Genomic DNA, 21,514 nt, shown 5'->3' on the forward strand with positions numbered 1-21,514 from the left:
GAGACATTGTCCACGGCGTCAGTCAGATATGTCCGTGCGCAGACAGGAACCCGGCTTAATGCAACGCCTCCTTTCATAAGCCTGGCCATTGTGCGGCCGGATCAAAACGCATCACACAAACAACAGGCGTGACTGAAAGAGTTCCTTTTAGCTTCGCTCTTAACCCACTGTAACCGGAGCGCTCCCTTAGTCACGTCGCTTTTTGATGTCGCGTCTCGTCTGTTGGCAGAGCGAGCCCGCCGTCTGATCTGGCATTGTCCGCAGCACAAATATAAACGTCAGCCCCTGTCACCAGTTCCCTTTCAGTTGTCATGGCGCTTCGGGGGCCTCCTCCGCTCCTCCAAAAGCTCGCTGCGGCTATCGCATGTGTCGCGCTGCGTGTTCACGTCTGAGGTAACAGGGGATCTATTAGCTGCATTTATAGAGGAACACTAGAGCCCCCCGAAAAGTTCAAAGTCAAACATCCGAGTCCTCATTCTTTCCAGTGCGACTTGTAAGTGCCACTTTTACTGCGCATGAGGAAATCTGAGCTCATATGCGTCTGTGGTGAGGCCGATTTCTTTGTTGTTGTGGTGCTAGTTGCATTTTGTATCATCTCCATCTACAGTCTCTTCCATGGAGCTAAGTCTGAACAGAAAGGATTTGCACAGAAGGGTTTTCATTCATGCTACACAAGCACTTCGTCTGATCCCGGGACATGACGCGCTCACATGTGCTAAACAATCTGATTTCCCAACAGTCAGAGCAAACTTTGAAGTTTGTAATCACCAGGCCTGAGAAAGTAGCTGCAGATCAAAGTGCCGCTAACCCAGTGACCCTTTTGTGCCCTTTTATGCCCTTTGAGAATGGTGTTTGTAATCATTCACTTACCGGTTTTGATTAAACAACTTTCAGTTCTAGTTTCTTATTTGTTTCAGTCGATTTTCTTCTTATTGAGCACCAGCCGTCGCCCTGTGCGCGGTGTAGAGCGCAAAAAACAAATTAACGTTGTCAAAAGCATCGAAACCCAGATATGTATCGACTAAAATTAGTTTTGGAACTAGATACTCATTTAAACAAGCAAAATAACATAAACATTTGACCTTTTTTAAAATGTTTTACAAAGGTATTTTTTTTTTTCTATTGAAACTGTTATGAGACCACATGGTAATATTAAAGAATATACATTATATCTAACAAAGAGTGTTTTTTTTTGTGTTATTGTTTTATCCTTATTGAGCTTTTATCAAAATCAAGTTTGTAATTTTAGTTTTGTCACAACATTACACCAGATCTGTTCAATTATTTATTCATTCATTCATTTATTTGTTTATTTCTTAATTTACTTTGAAATGAGCCCCCTGTATATTATATGTGTCTACACTTGCTCTCCCTAAAGTCTCTCCTTTGTCTTCACAGGGTCCCAACGCCCTCGTGACCTACACCATCATCAGCGGGGCCGACGACAGTTTCCGCGTGGACCCTGAGTCCGGGGACCTGATCGCCACCAAGAAGCTGGACCGAGAGCGGCGTTCCAAGTATTCCCTCCTGGTGCGCGCCGACGACGGGAAGCAGTCGTCCGACATGAGGCTCAACATCACGGTCAAGGATGTCAATGACCACACGCCCAAGTTCTCACGCCTCACGTACTCGTTCGACATCCCAGAGGACACGGCTCCAGGTGACTTTATTCATACGGCGATGGTGAAGCGCTTTATCCGCTACCGACGCTTAAATCTGCAATGCAAAGAATGTCAATGTCAGCGAGTTATCTCCTGGTTTTCATCCTGTGCTGCTGGACGCATTAAGACCAGAGTCTGGGTGTTTGTTGGAAGATTGAAATATTTGAATTTGAGGTATTTTGTGTGACAGATTAGATACTATTTTACTATACGATTTGCTTAACCCATGAAATGAAGGCTGTATTTTCCTGAAGCTTGTCATGGTTGGATTAAATGTCACTATTATATTCCTAATTATAAGAAGAAAGTGGTGATTAAAAAAAAAACATTTTAAAGAAGACAAATTAAGTGGTGTTTATCTTGTTTTAAGCACATCCTTGGCCCAAACTTAACATTGTCGTTGTTGTTGTTGCTTGAAATAAGAAAAATACATTGAAATAAAAACTTGAAATTAGATGTGGTACTTAGAACTAAACTTTCTTCTTCTATTGGAAACTCCTATTTTAACAAAGTCAAAAAATATTCTAAAATTAACATAAAAATGAAATGCTCTAACTTATAATTTTTCTTATTTAAATGGAAATATTCTTTTTGTTCCCTTTGTATCCGTATGATTTAGTCATTCATGAAGCTAGTTTTAACAGATACTTAAATTAATTAGTTCTAATACTTTCCCAAGAAACCAAACAGATGTTGAGGAGAATCACATTTATCAGTTGAGCTCTAAAAGGGATTGTGTGATGAATCATCTGCAATCGTCCTTCTTTTGGGCAGATAAAGACAATTTACTGTTGTTATGGCGTTTCCAATATCACTGATGCGGAATTATATATCTTTAAATAAGCAGTTACTCAGCATTATCGTAACTATCCTTCTGTTGAACACATCCAACCTTATGTCTTGATCTTATGCTAAAAGCCTTTTGGTATTTATACATTTATGAGTTGCTGAAATGCTCCAAATCCTCTGTATTTTCCTTTGGGGCTGAAATACACAAGAGTTCACCGTAGCAATGGTGACCTCGGCTTTATGTGGAAATGTATCAGCAACCTTCCAGATTTACTAGTGCACTAACAATTATCTGGCACGGCTACTTCACCTTTTGCTCTTTCATTTTACAAGAAGTAAAATGCATTGTGTTGGCTGTTTAATTTGGATGCAACTTTCGTATTAAATCATATATAGGTGACTTATCTCCACAGTCCACAATCATAAATCGCATGGAATAACGAAGGAGCCAAAAAGAGAAGCTTTGTCTCTTGTTATTATAGAAACTGGCAGTGACTGGACGGCTCCAGTGGTGTCAATAAACTAATCTTAACAATGCCCTGTGGATTTGTTAAAGTCATTGCGTGCTGTCGATCTGTAAAGTCTAGTCTAAAACCATGTCTGCTTCTCACAGGCTCCATCGTGGCGGCGATCCTGGCCAGTGACTCGGACTCCGGGGTGAACGGAGAGGTGACGTACTCGCTGGACGAGGACGATGAAGACGGGACTTTTATATTAAACCCTGTGACAGGCGTGTTCAATGTGACACGAGCGCTGGACTATGAGACACAGCAATACTACATCCTGACGGCAAAGGCACAAGATGGCGGAGGGCAGGCCAGCACGGTCCGAGTCTACTTCAATGTCTTGGACGTCAACGATAACCCGCCCATCTTCAACACCACAGTGTACAGCACGTCTGTGTCGGAGAGTCTGGGGCCCGGGGCCAGCTTAGTGACTGTAGGTGCCACGGACGCTGATGATGGTGAGATATTTACTAATGTTGCAAGTTTTAGAACAGTTTTAGATTCATTAGTGGGCTTTGAAATGTATTAAACACTTTTGTGATTTAAAAAAGAAAACCTTCTTGAGCAGCGGATGCAACAAAATGTGTCGTCTGCATAAAAGTGCAACAGTCTGTTCATCCTCAAGGAGTGTCCACTTTACTCCGCTTTAAAACTCAAACATAGAATCAAACCAGTCATGTGATCACTAGCCAAAAATGTACTTTAACATTTCCTTGTGTATGCTGTATTTGTTTTGTTTCCTGCCAAGGGACTGTAGATGTAAATTATACATCTGTCATATTTACATTTGTTCAATACTGATGTTAATGAGTGTGTGTTGTCCCTATTAAGTGAATGAATGAATAGATGAAGGAAAAATATTAATACACAAAGTAAAAAGTAATGGACCAAGGACTGACCCTTGAGGAACACCTGTTAATGATTGAATGAACGGGCTGAATCTAAATACATTTATAATGACCTTTTCTTTTCCTTTTTTCAGCTAATACAATGCTCGAATTGTTAGTTTTGTCAGACATAGTTTATAGAAGGGAAAAAAAGGAAAAACTAAACTTTTCTACAGTTTCTATGTTTGAACCAATATCCAAAAATGAGCAATCCTGAATATTGATATATAAGATTTTGTGCCCTTCATTGACAGGAAAGTAGTGTGAAATGGGGGATGAGAGAGAAGGGAGGACATACAGTAAATAGTCAGAATCAGAAATCAAACTCACGACACTGCGGCCGGCTGCACCTGGAGCCCGGCATAAGTGTGTTGTGCCTTAACCACTCCACCACCGCGCAGCACGAACATTCATATCTACAATCCACATCTGGCTTAACTGAGAAGCAAAAGTATCTGAAGATCGTTTAAGATATGTTGAGCCCTGGTGTACATTTAAACATAAATGAAATGCAGGTTAATATATATATATATATATATATATATATATATATATATATATATATATATATATATATATATATATATATATATATATATATATATATATAATACATGGCTGTCACAGCGTTATGACTGCTGGTTACACAGAAGCTCTCAGACCTATATAAAAAACTATATTTTAATTTCACATATACTTAGTGTTATGCATGGATGGTCTGATGAAATATAACATGTTGAGGGTATTATTAAGTGGTTAGAGATATTTTTTGCCTTTCAGGTGGTGGTTTATGTGCTGTGCGGTACATTTTTTCTCTGCTCGGTTGTAATTAGCGCTTCACACAGGCCTAATGTGGCTATTGCGAGCTACATTCCAGGGAAAATGCACAAGTCTTACTTCTTACAAGTCGGCCCTTCCCAGTCCGTAATAAAGCACACTCTTACAGGCTGCTGTCAAAATAAGACAGCGCCATTGTTACCACTTCCTAAGCGGTGACCCCTGACCTCTACCCTAGACTGGTAGTAGGGTGTGTAGCCTAAACTGTAGTGTCAATATTTTAACTATAGATAACTTCTGGGAGGAAAAAGTACTGTACTGAAATATACGACTTCACAATAGAGCTGTTTTCATTTGTGTTTAGGCAGAAAATAAGACATAAAAGTACTGAATAAATTACTTCACTAAAACTACAAATACAATGGATTCCACTAAATAATGCTACAAATGCAGTTATACATTTATGTCATGTCCCTAATGACGAATGATTCTGCAACTATTTCTACTTCTCAATTCACTCACTCATTACTGGGACTAAACCCTGGACTAAACCCAGACTAGAACAGGACCAAAGAGGATCTAACCAGGACCAAACCAGGACCAAACCAAGACCAAACCAGGACCAAACCAAGACCAAACCAAGACCAAACCAAGACCAAACCAGGACCAAACCAAGACCAAACCAGGACCAAACCAGGACCAAACCAGGACCAAACCAAGACCAAACCAGGACCAAACCAAGACCAAACCAGGACCAAACCAGGACCAAACCAGGACCAAACCAAGACCAAACCAGGACCAAACCAGGACCAAACCAGGACCAAACCAAGACCAAACCAGGACCAAACCAGGACCAACACTCACCAAATATCAAATAGTTTTAAGAAACTCTTTTCAGGAAAAAGCCCTTGAAGGATCACAAGCTACATATTAGGATGCATTTTGTTCTCTTTGTATATTCGGTGATGGTAGAGTAAGTAAATCATTCCGACGTGATGGGGTTTTATCCGTACTCTCAGTGTAGGAAGTGTTTAGCCTTGGTGTTTGACTTTGATATAATCTGTGGTGCTGTGAGCTGATGGAGGCCTCCGAGGACAGGAGCACAAACCGCTGCACACACACAATTACTGGAAATGGATGTTGATAATGATTTGAAGTGCCTTATTTAGCACTTTTTAACAATAAGTGGCAGTCGCAAATATCAGCACATGACCTCCATTCTAGGGCCATGTTATCTGCAAGGATGTAATCAAGGTCCTTTAGGGGGAAAATACATCCAGGATTGTCTAAACTTTATTTTCTCCGATTATTTGTTTCACTTTTAAAAGATCAAAATTAATTGTTCAATTTTTCATTTTTCTACATTTTATAACATCTTAGACGGACTGTTTTGTCTTTGTAAGTAAACAACAGGGAGGTGGGACATTAGAATATATTTGGTTCCTTTGAAAAGGAGATTGTTAAAACATTTCCAGTGTGGAGTTCACCAGAGCAAAAACATGAGATTTAAATATAATTTATGATCGCTTATCAAGTCATCTGGTAATGCAAGGAGGTAGCATATTGTAAATAACGTACATAAATGTGTTGTTTTAGCAATTGTATACCAAAGTGCACATTTCTCACAATGGCCATTTGAAGCAGAATCATTTGTTTGTGGTTAGAAAATAAATGTCTTCATCTGTTTAATCCAAGGTGACCCCTGCCTGCTTGTCTAAACACGGCCTATCATGATTAGGTATATTAAGTATGTTTTTTCTATTCAAGTATCTTCTGATCAGATATCCAAACATTTACATGAACCTGACCTTCAGTGAAAGTGAAAAGGAGCCAAGTGTCTGTGTCCTAATAAAGACTCTATGCTGCCACTGTTTGTCTTGTAAACACGAGGACGCTGTTGGTAATTTACTGATCAAATTGAGCATGATCACATTTTTCAATTACATTCCTTTCCAAGCTTCCGGAAGGCGGCAAATGTGTGAATATTGTTAGCGTAGCATTGACCTAAAAATGTAAACTCTCTCTAACAAACTGACCTCGTGCTCTGCCTTCCAGGTCTGAATGCCCAGCTGCTGTACAACATTGAATCCGGTGATCCCATGGGACATTTCTCCATAAGTAAAGATGGCGTTCTCAAGAGTAAGAAAGCTTTGGACAGGGAAACGCAATCCTTCTACAACTTGGTGATCACCGTGAACGACCTCGCTCCTCCGCCCATGGCGCGTTTCACAAGCACGGCCCAGGTGTCCGTCATCCTCCTGGACGTCAACGACTGTTCGCCGACTTTCACCTCGCAGAAGATGACCTACATACAAGAGAACACCCCCGTGGATACTGTGGTGTTCTTTGCCCAAGCGACAGATGCAGACAGCGGGCCCAACAGCTATGTGGAATATGCCCTTAGAGGACCGTTCGGGAACAAATTTAGCATCGGAACCATCGACGGAAACGTTCGATTGGTCGGGGAGTTGGACAGAGAAGAGCTTTCCAACTACACTTTGACCGTGGTGGCGACAGATAAAGGGGAACCTCCGCTTTCAACCACAATGGACGTGACTATGATCGTGTTGGACGTGAATGACAACACGCCAAGTTTTTCACAAAACATCTACGACATTGAGATGGAAGAGAACACGTTAACAGGGACCGATGTCGTCCAAGTGTTCGCGAGTGACGCAGACGAAGGCACAAATGGGCAGATCCGGTTTTCAATGAGCGGAGGAAACAGTGATTTCAGGATTGATTCTGTGACGGGCGTGATTTCTGTGGCCAAACAGTTGGACAGGGAGACAAAGTCGTCGTATTCGCTGGTGGTCCAAGCGTCTGACCGGGGAAGCACGCCCAGAGTGGACAAGGCTGCGGTCAACATCGTGCTGCTGGACGTGAACGACTGCGCACCCGACTTTGAGCTGTCTCCGTACAGCGTCCGTGTGCAGGAGAATCTGCAAGATCTGCCCAGGAATATTCTGCAGGTCAGAACTTCACACACAATAGTTTTAACTTTCTCCAAATTGTGTTTTTGTCAAACTTCTAGCCACAGGTTTGTAAATTCTTGCATAAATGTATTAAATTTGCATTGATTAATCGACTAAAAGGCCTCGTCAAAACACATCCTGTACCTCAAAGGTCTGACCATGTATCTGAACCAAGCTGCACTTAAGACAGAATAACAGTGTTCATAAGTACACAGAGAGATTAAATACACATTAAACACTAAACTACAAAATCTACTGCTACTACTCTCTTTTTACTGTTGTCTACACAGAACTTTTTTAATCCAAACTTTCCACTAATAAGAAAGGAATACAAAATGTCGACAAATCAACTAAATATAGCAAATATAACATCCATAGTAACTTGTTTTCATCCCAAAATATATGTTAGGGTTTGGAGTTTTGTGAGAGAGTATTAATACGTAAAATGGAGATTTTATTGGCCAAGAGTTATTGAGTAATCTGTTTTCATCCAACAATGTACTTTGTCATTTTTCAGTTTCCTGTGTGTGAGTGTGTGTGTGAGTGTGAGTGTGAGTGTGAGTGTGAGCGTGTGCGTGTGCGTGTGCGTGTGTGTGTGTGTGTGTGTGTGTGCGTGCATATTTACATGCATATTTCTAATTACATAGTATTCCATGATGGGTATTTTGGGTTAATTGGCCACTGCTATTACTGGAAACCTTTTTTCAGTCCTATATATCAAGTACTTTTACTAAAGAAGACAGTTTGAATGGCAGTCGTGGGATTTATATTTGGCTAATGCTTTAACTGAATTGCTTAACCTAATAAGTGCAGGTATGCTAGTGTCAGTACCTCATCGCTTAGCGAGGTGGTCGCTTTTAGCTAAACACTTGACTGAAACAATAAAGAAATGAAAAATGACTGTAATTTGCTCTGCACAATTACCATTTCATAGGATTCCACTGAAATATAAAACTTAGTTAAATGAAATGACAAGGCAATTACAGCCATAAGCGCTCAGAGGGTGAAATGAGCCGTACGTAAAGAACGAGGGAAAGAAGGAGTTTCTAGTGACGGAGCAGTTATGGAGAGGGACGAGGGCCCTCAGTTATGGAGAGGGACGAGGGCCCTCAGTTATGGAGAGGGACGAGGGCCCTCAGTTATGGAGAGGGACGAGGGCCCTCAGTTATGGAGAGGGACGAGGGACGGTGGTAGTGTGGTAGTGTGGTAGTGTGTAGTGTGGTAGTGTGTAGTGTGGTAGTGTGGTAGTGTGGTAGTGTGGTAGTGTGTAGTGTGGTAGTGTGTAGTGTGGTAGTGTGGTAGTGTGTAGTGTGGTAGTGTGTAGTGTGGTAGTGTGGTAGTGTGGTAGTGTGGTAGTGTGGTAGTGTGTAGTGTGGTAGTGTGTAGTGTGGTAGTGTGGTAGTGTGGTAGTGTGGTAGTGTGTAGTGTGGTAGTGTGTAGTGTGGTAGTGTGGTAGTGTGTAGTGTGGTAGTGTGTAGTGTGGTAGTGTGGTAGTGTGGTAGTGTGTAGTGTGGTAGTGTGGTAGTGTGTAGTGTGTAGTGTGGTAGTGGGTAGTGTGGTAGTGTGGTAGTGTGTAGTGTGGTAGTGTGTAGTGTGGTAGTGGGTAGTGTGGTAGTGTGGTAGTGTGGTAGTGTGGTAGTGTGGTAGTGTGTAGTGTGGTAGTGTGTAGTGTGGTAGTGTGGTAGTGTGGTAGTGTGGTAGTGTGTAGTGTGGTAGTGTGTAGTGTGGTAGTGGGTAGTGTGGTAGTGTGGTAGTGTGGTAGTGTGTAGTGTGGTAGTGTGGTAGTATGTAGTGTGGTAGTGTGTAGTGTGAAAGTGTGGTAGTGTGGTACTGTGGTAGTGTGTAGTGTGGTACTGTGGTACTGTGTAGTGTGGTACTGTGGTAGTGTGTAGTGTGGTACTGTGGTAGTGTGGTAGTGTGATACTGTGGTAGTGTGATAGTGTGATTGTGTGGTAGTGTGGTACTGTGGTAGTGTGGTAGTGTGGTAGTGTGGTACTCTGGTAGTGTGATAGTGTGGTATTGTGGTAGTGTGTAGTGTGTTACTGTGGTAGTGTGTAGTGTGGTACTGTGGTAGTGTGTAGTGTGGTACTGTGGTAGTGTGGTAGTGTGTTACTGTGGTAGTGTGTAGTGTGGTACTGTAGTTCTGTTACTGTGATAGTGTGGTACTGTGGTAGTGTGGTACTGCGGTAGTGTGGTACTGTGGTAGTGTGGTATTGTGGTAGTGTGGTACTGTTACTGTGATAGTGTGTAGTGTGGTACTGTGGTAGTGTGTAGTGTGGTACTGTGGTAGTGTGGTACTGTGGTACTGTGGTAGTGTGTAGTGTGTTACTGTGGTAGTGTGGTAGTGTGTTACTGTGGTAGTGTGTAGTGTGGTACTGTGGTTCTGTTACTGTGATAGTGTGGTACTGTGGTAGTGTGGTACTGTGGTACTGTGGTAGTGTGGTACTGCGGTAGTGTGGTACTGTGGTAGTGTGGTATTGTGGTAGTGTGGTACTGTTACTGTGATAGTGTGGTACTGTGGTAGTGTGTAGTGTGGTACTGTGGTAGTGTGTAGTGTGGTACTGTGGTACTGTTACTGTGATAGTGTGGTACTGTGATACTGTGGTAGTGTGTAGTGTGGTACTGTGGTAGTGTGGTAGTGTGTAGTGTGGTAGTGTGGTAGTGTGGTAGTGTGTAGTGTGGTAGTGTGTAGTGTGGTACTGTGGTAGTGTGGTAGTGTGTAGTGTGGTAGTGTGTAGTGTGGTACTGTGGTAGTGTGGTAGTGTGGTACTGTGGTAGTGTGTAGTGTGGTAGTGTGTAGTGTGGTAGTGTGTAGTGTGGTACTGTGGTAGTGTGGTAGTGTGGTACTGTGGTAGTGTGGTAGTGTGTAGTGTGGTAGTGTGGTAGTGTGGTAGTGTGTAGTGTGGTTCTGTGGTAGTGTGTAGTGTGGTACTGTGGTAGTGTGGTAGTGTGTAGTGTGGTACTGTGGTAGTGTGGTAGTGTCTAGTGTGGTACTGTGGTAGTGTGTAGTGTGGTACTGTGGTAGTGTGGTAGTGTCTAGTGTGGTACTGTGGTACTGTGGTCATTGTTGGACTGATAGTTGGATTGGAATGGATTCAATATAAGCTGAATAACATGATTTGATTTCTATGATTCTACCTGAAAACGTACAGTTATTTTTTGCAATTGTATTTGCAAAAATTGAATGTTTTTGGTGATATTATGAAGCTATAATTGAGTTTTTTGCCAGGCATTCTTACTACGATTGAGCTCTATTATCCACATATCTAACCAGTCACCTGCTGGTCTCCTTTGCCATAACATCCAGTTGTAGATTGCACCTTTAAGATCATAAGACACATATTCTGCAGAATTTACCTCATTTATTTTTTTTATTTTCAACCATGTTAGAAGTTCCATTCACAATAGTTTGATGATCCGTGTTATGAGTCCTCTCTCTCTGAGCCTCAGAATGCTCAGTTTCAAATCTCCCAGATTCGTCTCATCATAGGTAGAAAGTTGTTGCTGTTTTTATGTCCATAAATCATCACTTAACTCGTTCTGAGCATTTCAAATCATATTTATTACAAACGCGTACTTATATTAGCATGTAGGGGTAAGCTAGCTTCTGTATTTCCTTCTGCTGCTTGTAGATGGAGTGTTAACCATTTCTGACGGGGGAATGTAATGTCTTATTTCAGTAAATACTTCATTTTAAGTAAAGTAAATATACTCAAGAGCATGTTTAAAGCTCAGTGACAATAATGCATAATATGTGTCCTTTAAATGATTTAAGCCATACTGTATTCATGTGTAGGTGGTCGCGAGAGATGACGACCAGGGAGCTAACGGTCAGCTGAGCTACATGCTGAGCGGTGGCAACGACGACGGGGCCTTCAGTCTGTCCTCCAGTGGACAGCTCAGCCTGACCCAGACTCTGGACCGCGAGGCGCAAGGGAGATACACCCTGCTCATCACTGCCACTGACTCAGGTACAGCCACTGACTCAGGTACAGCCACTGACTCAGACTAACTCAGGTACAACCACTGACTCAGGTACAGCCACTGACTCAGACTGACTCAGGTACAGCCACTGACTCAGGTACAGCCACTGACTCAGACTAACTCAGGTACAACCACTGACTCAGGTACAGCCACTGACTCAGACTAACTCAGGTACAACCACTGACTCAGGTACAGCCACTGACTCAGGTACAGCCACTGACTCAGACTAACTCAGGTACAACCACTGACTCAGGTACAGCCACTGACTCAGACTGACTCAGGTACAGCCACTGACTCAGGTACAGCCACTGACTCAGACTAACTCAGGTACAACCACTGACTCAGGTACAGCCACTGACTCAGACTAACTCAGGTACAACCACTGACTCAGGTACAGCCACTGACTCAGACTGACTCAGGTACAGCCACTGACTCAGGTACAGCCACTGACTCAGCTACAGCCACTGACTCAGGTACAGCCACTGACTCAGACTAACTCAAGTACAACCACTGACTCAGGTACAGCCACTGACTCAGGTACAGCCACTGACTCAGGTACAGCCACTGACTCAGACTAACTCAGGTACAACCACTGACTCAGGTACAGCCACTGACTCAGACTAACTCAGGTACAACCACTGACTCAGGTACAGCCACTGACTCAGACTGACTCAGGTACAGCCACTGACTCAGGTACAGCCACTGACTCAGCTACAGCCACTGACTCAGCTACAGCCACTGACTCAGACTAACTCAAGTACAACCACTGACTCAGGTACAGCCACTGACTCAGGTACAGCCACTGACTCAGACTAACTCAAGTACAACCACTGACTCAGGTACAGCCACTGACTCAGGTACAGCCACTGACTCAGACTGACTCAGGTGCAGCCACTGACTCAGGTACAGCCACTGACTCAGCTACAGCCACTGACTCAGGTACAGCCACTGACTCAGACTAACTCAAGTACAACCACTGACTCAGGTACAGCCACTGACTCAGGTACAGCCACTGACTCAGACTAACTCAAGTACAACCACTGACTCAGGTACAGCCACTGACTCAGGTACAGCCACTGACTCAGCTACAGCCACTGACTCAGGTACAGCCACTGACTCAGGTACAGCCACTGACTCAGGTACAGCCACTGACTCAGCTACAGCCACTGACTCAGGTACAGCCACTGACTCAGGTACAGCCACTGACTCAGGTACAGCCACTGACTCAGACTAACTCAAGTACAACCACTGACTCAGCTACAGCCACTGACTCAGGTACAGCCACTGACTCAGCTACAGCCACTGACTCAGGTACAGCCACTGACTCAGACTAACTCAGGTACAGCCACTGACTCAGGTACAGCCACTGACTCAGGTACAGCCACTGACTCAGGTACAGCCACTGACTCAGCTACAGCCACTGACTCAGGTACAGCCACTGACTCAGGTACAGCCACTGACTCAGGTACAGCCACTGACTCAGGTACAGCCACTGACTCAGGTACAGCCACTGACTCAGGTACAGCCACCGACTCAGCTACAGCCACTGACTCAGGTACAGCCACTGACTCAGGTACAGCCACTGACTCAGCTACAGCCACTGACTCAGGTACAGCCACTGACTCAGGTACAGCCACCGACTCAGCTACAGCCACCGACTCAGCTACAGCCACTGACTCAGGTACAGCCACCGACTCAGCTACAGCCACTGACTCAGCTACAGCCACCGACTCAGGTACAGCCACTGACTCAGGTACAGCCACTGACTCAGGTACAGCCACTGACTCAGGTACAGCCACTGACTCAGCTACAGCCACTGACTCAGCTACAGCCACTGACTCAGACTAACTCAAGTACAACCACTGACTCAGGTACAGCCACTGACTCAGGTACAGCCACTGACTCAGACTAACTCAAGTACAACCACTGACTCAGGTACAGCCACTGACTCAGGTACAGCCACTGACTCAGACTGACTCAGGTGCAGCCACTGACTCAGGTACAGCCACTGACTCAGCTACAGCCACTGACTCAGGTACAGCCACTGACTCAGACTAACTCAAGTACAACCACTGACTCAGGTACAGCCACTGACTCAGGTACAGCCACTGACTCAGACTAACTCAAGTACAACCACTGACTCAGGTACAGCCACTGACTCAGGTACAGCCACTGACTCAGCTACAGCCACTGACTCAGGTACAGCCACTGACTCAGGTACAGCCACTGACTCAGGTACAGCCACTGACTCAGCTACAGCCACTGACTCAGGTACAGCCACTGACTCAGGTACAGCCACTGACTCAGGTACAGCCACTGACTCAGACTAACTCAAGTACAACCACTGACTCAGCTACAGCCACTGACTCAGGTACAGCCACTGACTCAGCTACAGCCACTGACTCAGGTACAGCCACTGACTCAGACTAACTCAGGTACAGCCACTGACTCAGGTACAGCCACTGACTCAGGTACAGCCACTGACTCAGGTACAGCCACTGACTCAGCTACAGCCACTGACTCAGGTACAGCCACTGACTCAGGTACAGCCACTGACTCAGGTACAGCCACTGACTCAGGTACAGCCACTGACTCAGGTACAGCCACTGACTCAGGTACAGCCACCGACTCAGCTACAGCCACTGACTCAGGTACAGCCACTGACTCAGGTACAGCCACTGACTCAGCTACAGCCACTGACTCAGGTACAGCCACTGACTCAGGTACAGCCACCGACTCAGCTACAGCCACCGACTCAGCTACAGCCACTGACTCAGGTACAGCCACCGACTCAGCTACAGCCACTGACTCAGCTACAGCCACCGACTCAGGTACAGCCACTGACTCAGGTACAGCCACTGACTCAGGTACAGCCACTGACTCAGGTACAGCCACTGACTCAGGTACAGCCACCGACTCAGCTACAGCCACTGACTCAGGTACAGCCACTGACTCAGGTACAGCCACTGACTCAGCTACAGCCACTGACTCAGGTACAGCCACTGACTCAGGTACAGCCACCGACTCAGCTACAGCCACCGACTCAGCTACAGCCACTGACTCAGGTACAGCCACCGACTCAGCTACAGCCACTGACTCAGCTACAGCCACCAACTCAGGTACAGCCACTGACTCAGGTACTGCCACTGACTCAGGTACAGCCACTGACTCAGGTACAGCCACTGACTCAGGTACAGCCACTGACTCAGACTGACTCAGGTACAGCCACTGACTCAGGTACAGCCACTGACTCAGGTACAGCCACACTCACAGAACAGCAGCAGACAAACACAAACCACAGGATCATATCAGATGGAGGCAAAAGATACACGAGTAATGGTGTTGCCACTTTAAACACAAATGTGCCCGGGCAATTGAGTTGTCTTGCCCAAGGACACAGTCACATTCTGCTTTATCAGTCCAGTAGAGATTGTACCACCAACTTTCGCTAAAATTACCTCAATTTTTTTCTTTTCCAGTTTCTGTTTCATGTAGCTAGCACAATCCTAGTTTGTGACTGATTTGTAGGTGAAAATCTTTGCGTTTTGACACTAAAAGAAGATATATATTCAATCTTGGTTTTGAACTTTTCTGAACGTGATGACATCATGTGAACACGGTCTATTGTCTGTCATTTCACAGACTCATTTGTTTTCGTTCTAACCACATTCACTTATCATCTGCTGCTGAAGGCTGGTGTAATGGATCCTAAGACAGACATTTTGTAATCAACCAGTAAAACCAAGTGGAGGAAGAATATCGTCCCAAACAGCCAAGTCAACCCTTTCTTTTGTGAGGAACAATAAACGACTGGACATATTTATCTTACAAATTTTGCAACCCAAAAGTGCTTTCCGCGGGTTGGATTGGATGCTGTCCACTGTTTATTTGGATTGGGCGGTAGAGCTTGTTATAGCCAGATAAAAGGTTAACTTGTTATTGCTCAGAGGCCAGTTAATGTGCAGTTAAAGCAGTACATGCGGATCCTTGTTGGAGCCAAATCACATGGTATAAGGATAAGTATATGCCTCTCTCCAGCCGCTCTGGCACAGGGGCCATGGTCTGAGGGAGCTCGGTGTCATTCCATGTGACCGTCCATAATGTCGGGTATTTTTGAGTGTGGACAGACTTTTGGTGAGAATTGGGACAAAGTTACTTGAGATAAACATTTGCTCAGACAGATTCAGGAAAATATTGTTTTGTTTTTTTTCACCTTAGTTAATGGTTTTTGCATGTTACACTACTGGTTTTACTACTGCGACTACTGCTGCGACTACTACTGCGACTACTACTACGACTACTACTACTACTACTACTACTGCTGCTACTACTACTAATACTACTACTGCTACTACTACTACGACTACTACTACTCTGATGATGGTAGTAGTAAAGCGACGTGGATAAAAAGGCACACACAGTTCACAGAGTCTCTCAGTCCTGTCAGTACTAGGCTGGAGGCCAATGTATAATTTGCAAAACGAGAGGGCAACCGGCCTAATGTATGGCTATCAGTGAGTGGTTAACATACATTATACAATATCCTAAACCTCATATCAGATTATGTTTGGAACATTTGAACAGAGCCTCTAAAAACAGCAAATATAGAACATTGAATTACACACTGAACCTGCTCAGACTCCAATAACTGTCGGGCAAGATATTGATGTTGTTAAAGTCTTACATTACAGTACAATACAGTATATGTTACCCACATATTCAATCAATTCAAGTTTATTTATATTGCACATTTAAAACAACCCCAGACGACCAAAGTGCTTCACATAAAGGACACAGTACGGAGAGCATAAAATTGTAAAATATCAAGAATTAAAAAAAATCATAGCCACTTAAATGACAGTTCTTCATAGAAATTGTGCCTTTATAATTTTCCAATACTATGAATTAGGGTTTGGGTGTCGTGATTTTGTATTGTTAGGGTTAGGGTTCTATGATTAATCCTCTTAAAAAAATGAAAAAAGAATGCTAAAACAATAATTAGTTGATAAGACAGCTGTGAGATGTCACAAAAGTGCAGATATTTCACATTATACTCTTATTTTAACTGTTTTTATTTTCTGTTTTTGTAGTATTTGTAGTATAAATGTTATACTCAATAATCAGATGTTCCCTCAAAACAACATTCACAACATCACGTTGCCTCCTCGACTATAAATCCATATTCTGTAAGGAGTGGGAGACGTTGTGGGACTGTTGGTCTTGGGGTTGCATGACATCATGTCCCAGATCTATATTGTGTAGGATTTAGATGATCTCATTCCATTTTTGAGGTTTTGCAACAAAAACAAAATCACCCTGAAACCCGACATAATCACGTCGTCCCCGGCGTCCAGAGTCACAGAGGGTCCATTTTTAGAGCCGGACGAGCCAAGACTTTGACCAGACGCTTCGGTAAGACTCATGGATTTGGGGTCAAAATATGATCATATCAAAACAACCCCGTAATGACAGTGGAGTCCAAATTACACAGCGGCGTTGTGTCACATTTTTGAGGTTCCACACACTAGAGGGACATGGTTCTCCTCAGTGATGTCTGCCATGTTAAAGGTGCAGACGTGTCTCCCATAAGTCATCCTCCACCACAGTCGTCCCAGGCCTTTATCTTCTCAACTGCTCCTTTCACTTTGTCCTCTTCCAAACGTCTGTGTCGTGCAAAGGCAGAAGTTGAGGTTTTATCACGCGCTGCCTCCTCCATTTGAAGCACAAGAGCGATGCCAGGACTCAGGGCGACATGAGCTGTTTGTGCTGGACTGTCAGAGGATGGAAGGAAAAATACAAGTCGGGATTAGATACAGTGATTTGCACTCGAGCTTAAGTGTTTGTCATTCGCTGGAGAACAGGTTCTCAGGGGTCCTCAGAGGTCCTCAGGGGTCCTCAGGGGTCGCAGTTAGGCCTGTCCTATATTTAGAGGGCTTCTGTAGGTCTTTGGAGCCGTCACACAGTCCAGGGACACGTGCACTTACTCATTTTCGAGTATTCCAGCGTCTTTGATGTGTTTTGTTTTTGGCTGGGTAAAAACAGTTTGAAATGTCATCTATTTTCCATAAATTCAACCACTTTGTGAGAAATTCTATTTGCATTTTACATTGTGTTCTAGTCTACTTCCAATTATTGCTTTGCATTTAAAGCTGCAGTAGCTGCTTTTGGGTTACATCACTGCTCCTCACAACAGCAGGAGTCATTGTGCCCTCTGCTGGCAAATAGCTTACATTTTTGGGTTTTTTTCTTCATTCACACATGGATTTTATTACATAATTTACCATTTTGGAGCGTTCTGAGGCAAAACAAGTTGTAAAAACGACCACCGTTGCCAAATTTAAAGAGAGTGGCATGGACATTTTCTTTGCCACATTACCGCTTTTCTATATTTTATCTATTTATTTGTGTATTTATCTACTTGTCAATTTATTTATTTTTATTTTTAATTTATTTAACTTAAAGGTGTGATTAGGTAATATTTTAGGGAGTGTCTACAGATCCGCGAAACTGCCATGTTATTTTTGGCCGCGGCTCCTGAAACTGCTGGGCCATTTGACCGCGCCGCGGATCTGCAGCCACGGCCAATATTTTAGTATCTGGTGTGCCGCGGAATATTTTCCAATGACAGAGGCGAGGCAAGAATGCATGTTTTTCATTGTATTTTATGGATAATTAAAAGAAAATACAATTGAATAAACATAAGATAGTAAATGGATATCGGCAGGTAAGTGGATGACTCAAACTGCACCAACACAAGGACCGACATTATAACTAACATACAAATATGGAGATGGTCACTTATGCACTTAACTTGAAATTTGACCGACTGTGAATGAAATGGGACCTTTATTTTGGAGTTTTGTGCCTTAGTTTCACTTTGATGTCTTGTCTTGATTTTATTTTTTGTCTATTTTCTTTCAGGTTTTGTTCCTTTTCCTATTGTAAGTGTTTTAACGAGATACTGTATGTGTAATGCAACTCTCTGGAACATTCCAAGTAAATCCAGAACATCTAGATAAGTAGAGGAAAACCACCAACAAAGTTACACCTTTAACCCATTAAATTCACCCTCTGCACGTAAATAACACGTCAAGAAACACACTAAACATCTCGAGCAGAAGGTGAAGAAAGTCAGCACAGGAGTTCTAAACGCTGACTTTGGACAGAAAACAACAGCTTTCACCTGGTGCTGGTTCTCGTAATGTGTTTGGCACGGGAAAAGCGAATTTGGCAAAGACCTGTCATTATTTGAATGTATGAGCGGAGCCCTGAAATGTGGCATTCCTACGGGCTCCATGAACGTGTTTTACAAGCACAAACCTGACCATCGGACCTGGGATAGTTTCTCTCTGCTCCGTTTTTGTTTATTGTAGATAAAGGCTGATATTAGGCTGGAGCGCCTCGGGTTCTTCCGTACAATTAGGATCAGCTGCAGAGTCTTGTAAATATAACGTACACCTCGGAGAAGAAAGTAAATCAGCGCGATCTCCAGCTGAGAGGAGCACTAAAATATGATGTTCTGCAGGTTCTTTATGAGCAGCTGTAGTTTCCCATGATGAGCCTGCTCAGCTTCATCAGAGCATTAGCCTCATGTACGTGTGGCTGTCCTGAACCGTGAATCCACTCACCGTTCATCAGTTCTCTCTTCTTTTTATGGCTTTCATCATTTCTGCATTGAAATGTATAATACTTCTAAGTAATAATAATAATAATAATAATAATAACTTTTATTTATATAGCGCTTTTCAGTGACCCAAAGACGCTGAACATAATAAAAAGGGGGGGTTTTTACAGACAGGGGGGGACAACACGTACAATACTCATTAATATACAGATAAAATGAACAAGACAGAAGAAGTAGAGAGAAAAAGATGGGGATGTAACAGGGGGTAGAAGAGTAGACAATGGGGTAGAGGAGGCTAGGGGTAGGGGAGGTCATAGGCTTGGGTGAAGAGGTATGTTTTTAGGCGGGATTTGAATGTTGTGAGTGAGGGAGAGTACACTTTTGGCTCCAGACTTTAGGGCTCGTGTCTGTTTTTGGTGGTACAAAACTTAAGATATTGTTTTAGTGTAACATGGCACAATCTGGCAAATGCAGTGACCACAAAACAATGCCAAAATAAAAAGGGAAAGAACACTTTGTAATATTCACGTGCCAAAGAGAACAAATACATACTTACTACATATTTAAACTACTAATGTTAAAGTATAATAAAATCAGGGCTGCAGGAGTGATCACAACTGAATCAAAATCACAATTTGGATGGACACAATTTGTTTTTAGATTTGAAAAAAAAAACTATTATATTAAAAAAAATAATAGACGCAATTATGCTGCAAATTTTGAAGTACCATCATTTCCTCCACAAACAAGAAATATCGGCTTAACTCTGAAGTTAATATTCTTACAAATATGTTCATCTTTTTGTCAGTTCTCTTGATTATTATAACACAAATCACAAAAATAATCCCAAATCGTTCAGTGATAATACAAAACATTTCATTTATTTCCTGTTCTAGCTTGAAATATTGCATCCTTGACCTGTTGTCTTGTTTTTGTTTTTTCCTGGTTTCAGCTTCATGTTTCAAGTGCTGTTTAGAGCATGTTTCAAAAGTTTGTTTGGTAATTGTTCATTTGGGGCAAAACTCTCAAATCCATCAGTATACGGTACATGAATGTCTTACACTTCATTTTACACATAAATCTCCTCCTCACCAGTGTGAGTTTCTTCCATGTGGTTGTGAGACCTCCAGGTCACGTTGTCATGTGTGTGTTTGGTCACGTTCATTAAAGCAGAAGCACAGTAAATCCTTCTCCCGTGCTTATTATGGAGGAAGTCCATGTCTTTCACTTTGCTCCAGACAACTGGACACAGCCTTTTGACCACAACTTTAATGAACATTCCGTTCAAAAGTCTCTTTTTTAGTCTGATAAACAGTTCACATGTTTCCCACAGAAGCTCTTGTCTTCATTAGTAAAGAGCAGCCGAAGTATTTGCCAATATTCTGCCAAAACCACCAATACTGGTGCTAAAATGGAGGTCAAATTTAATACAATCATGAACTATGTATTTGGAGCGTACTTCTGGTTTCAGGGAAGGAATAAAAAATGGATGACATGAACTGCACCAGCGATTGAGGACTGGACCAAAATAATAATTAACATTCGAAATTGATTAAAAAAAAAACATTTGCAAACATTTTGGAGCTGGAGAAATGTGGACTTTGGACGATTTGGGACAATTATGCCGGATTACATACTCAGGACTATTGTATGTTCTCTTTCTGTGTTATGTTGTACTTTACAAATTTGAAGGGAAAATACAATACAAATAGTAGTTATTTCTTTATTAAACATTTTGGTTTTATTAGTTCTGATAAAGCTCAAGATCATTTCCTAAATCTGTTTTTGGAAATGTCACATTTTTTGTTCATATGATTGTTTTAGTATCAACACTTTCTCAAATGAGTTTCTAGTTCCAATACTAGTTCTAGTATAAGATAAGATAAGATAAGATATTCCTTTATTGTCCCACATGGGGAAATTTCATTGGTGCAACGCAGGTAGATACAGAGGTAGATACAGAAGAACAGATCACTTATAGGAAGTCTGAAAAACACTTTCAGTAGAAGATCTCTTATAAACAAAAACTCCCATAGACAAATAAATAAATACATAAATTTACCATTGCATGTGATCACAATGTATGGATTAGTGTCTGATTTTCACAACCCTAACATTAAAAACATATTTCAATTTTCCGCATTGTTTCTTTTGTTGTGGTTTAGACCTGTGGATAGAGTTTTAAACGGGTGGGAGGTTGTACCATCGACCACAGAGAATGAGAGTCTTTCCTCTTTAGCACCTGAACTTCTCCATCCTCAAAGCAGAAGTTTGTGGCTTTACGATGCAGATGTATTTGAGATGTATTTAT

At 42.7% G+C, this 21,514-nt stretch overlaps 1 protein-coding gene across 1 annotated transcript in view; it reads left to right on the forward strand.

Moving 5' to 3' along the window:
- fat4 (FAT atypical cadherin 4) overlaps positions 1–21,514 on the forward strand; it is a 177,541-nt gene that overhangs the window by 101,536 nt on the left and 54,491 nt on the right. The window contains exons 3-6 of the mRNA XM_072435070.1: positions 1,399–1,660; positions 3,064–3,414; positions 6,676–7,592; positions 11,392–11,566. Of these exons, the coding sequence (XP_072291171.1) occupies positions 1,399–1,660; positions 3,064–3,414; positions 6,676–7,592; positions 11,392–11,566 (1,705 nt within the window). The remainder of the gene's footprint in view (positions 1–1,398; positions 1,661–3,063; positions 3,415–6,675; positions 7,593–11,391; positions 11,567–21,514) is intronic.

Source organism: Eucyclogobius newberryi, unplaced genomic scaffold (assembly GCF_026437365.1).
Source record: "Eucyclogobius newberryi isolate DKJ021-1_F unplaced genomic scaffold, fEucNew1.0.hap1 SCAF_11, whole genome shotgun sequence".
Taxonomy (NCBI): domain Eukaryota; kingdom Metazoa; phylum Chordata; class Actinopteri; order Gobiiformes; family Gobiidae; genus Eucyclogobius; species Eucyclogobius newberryi.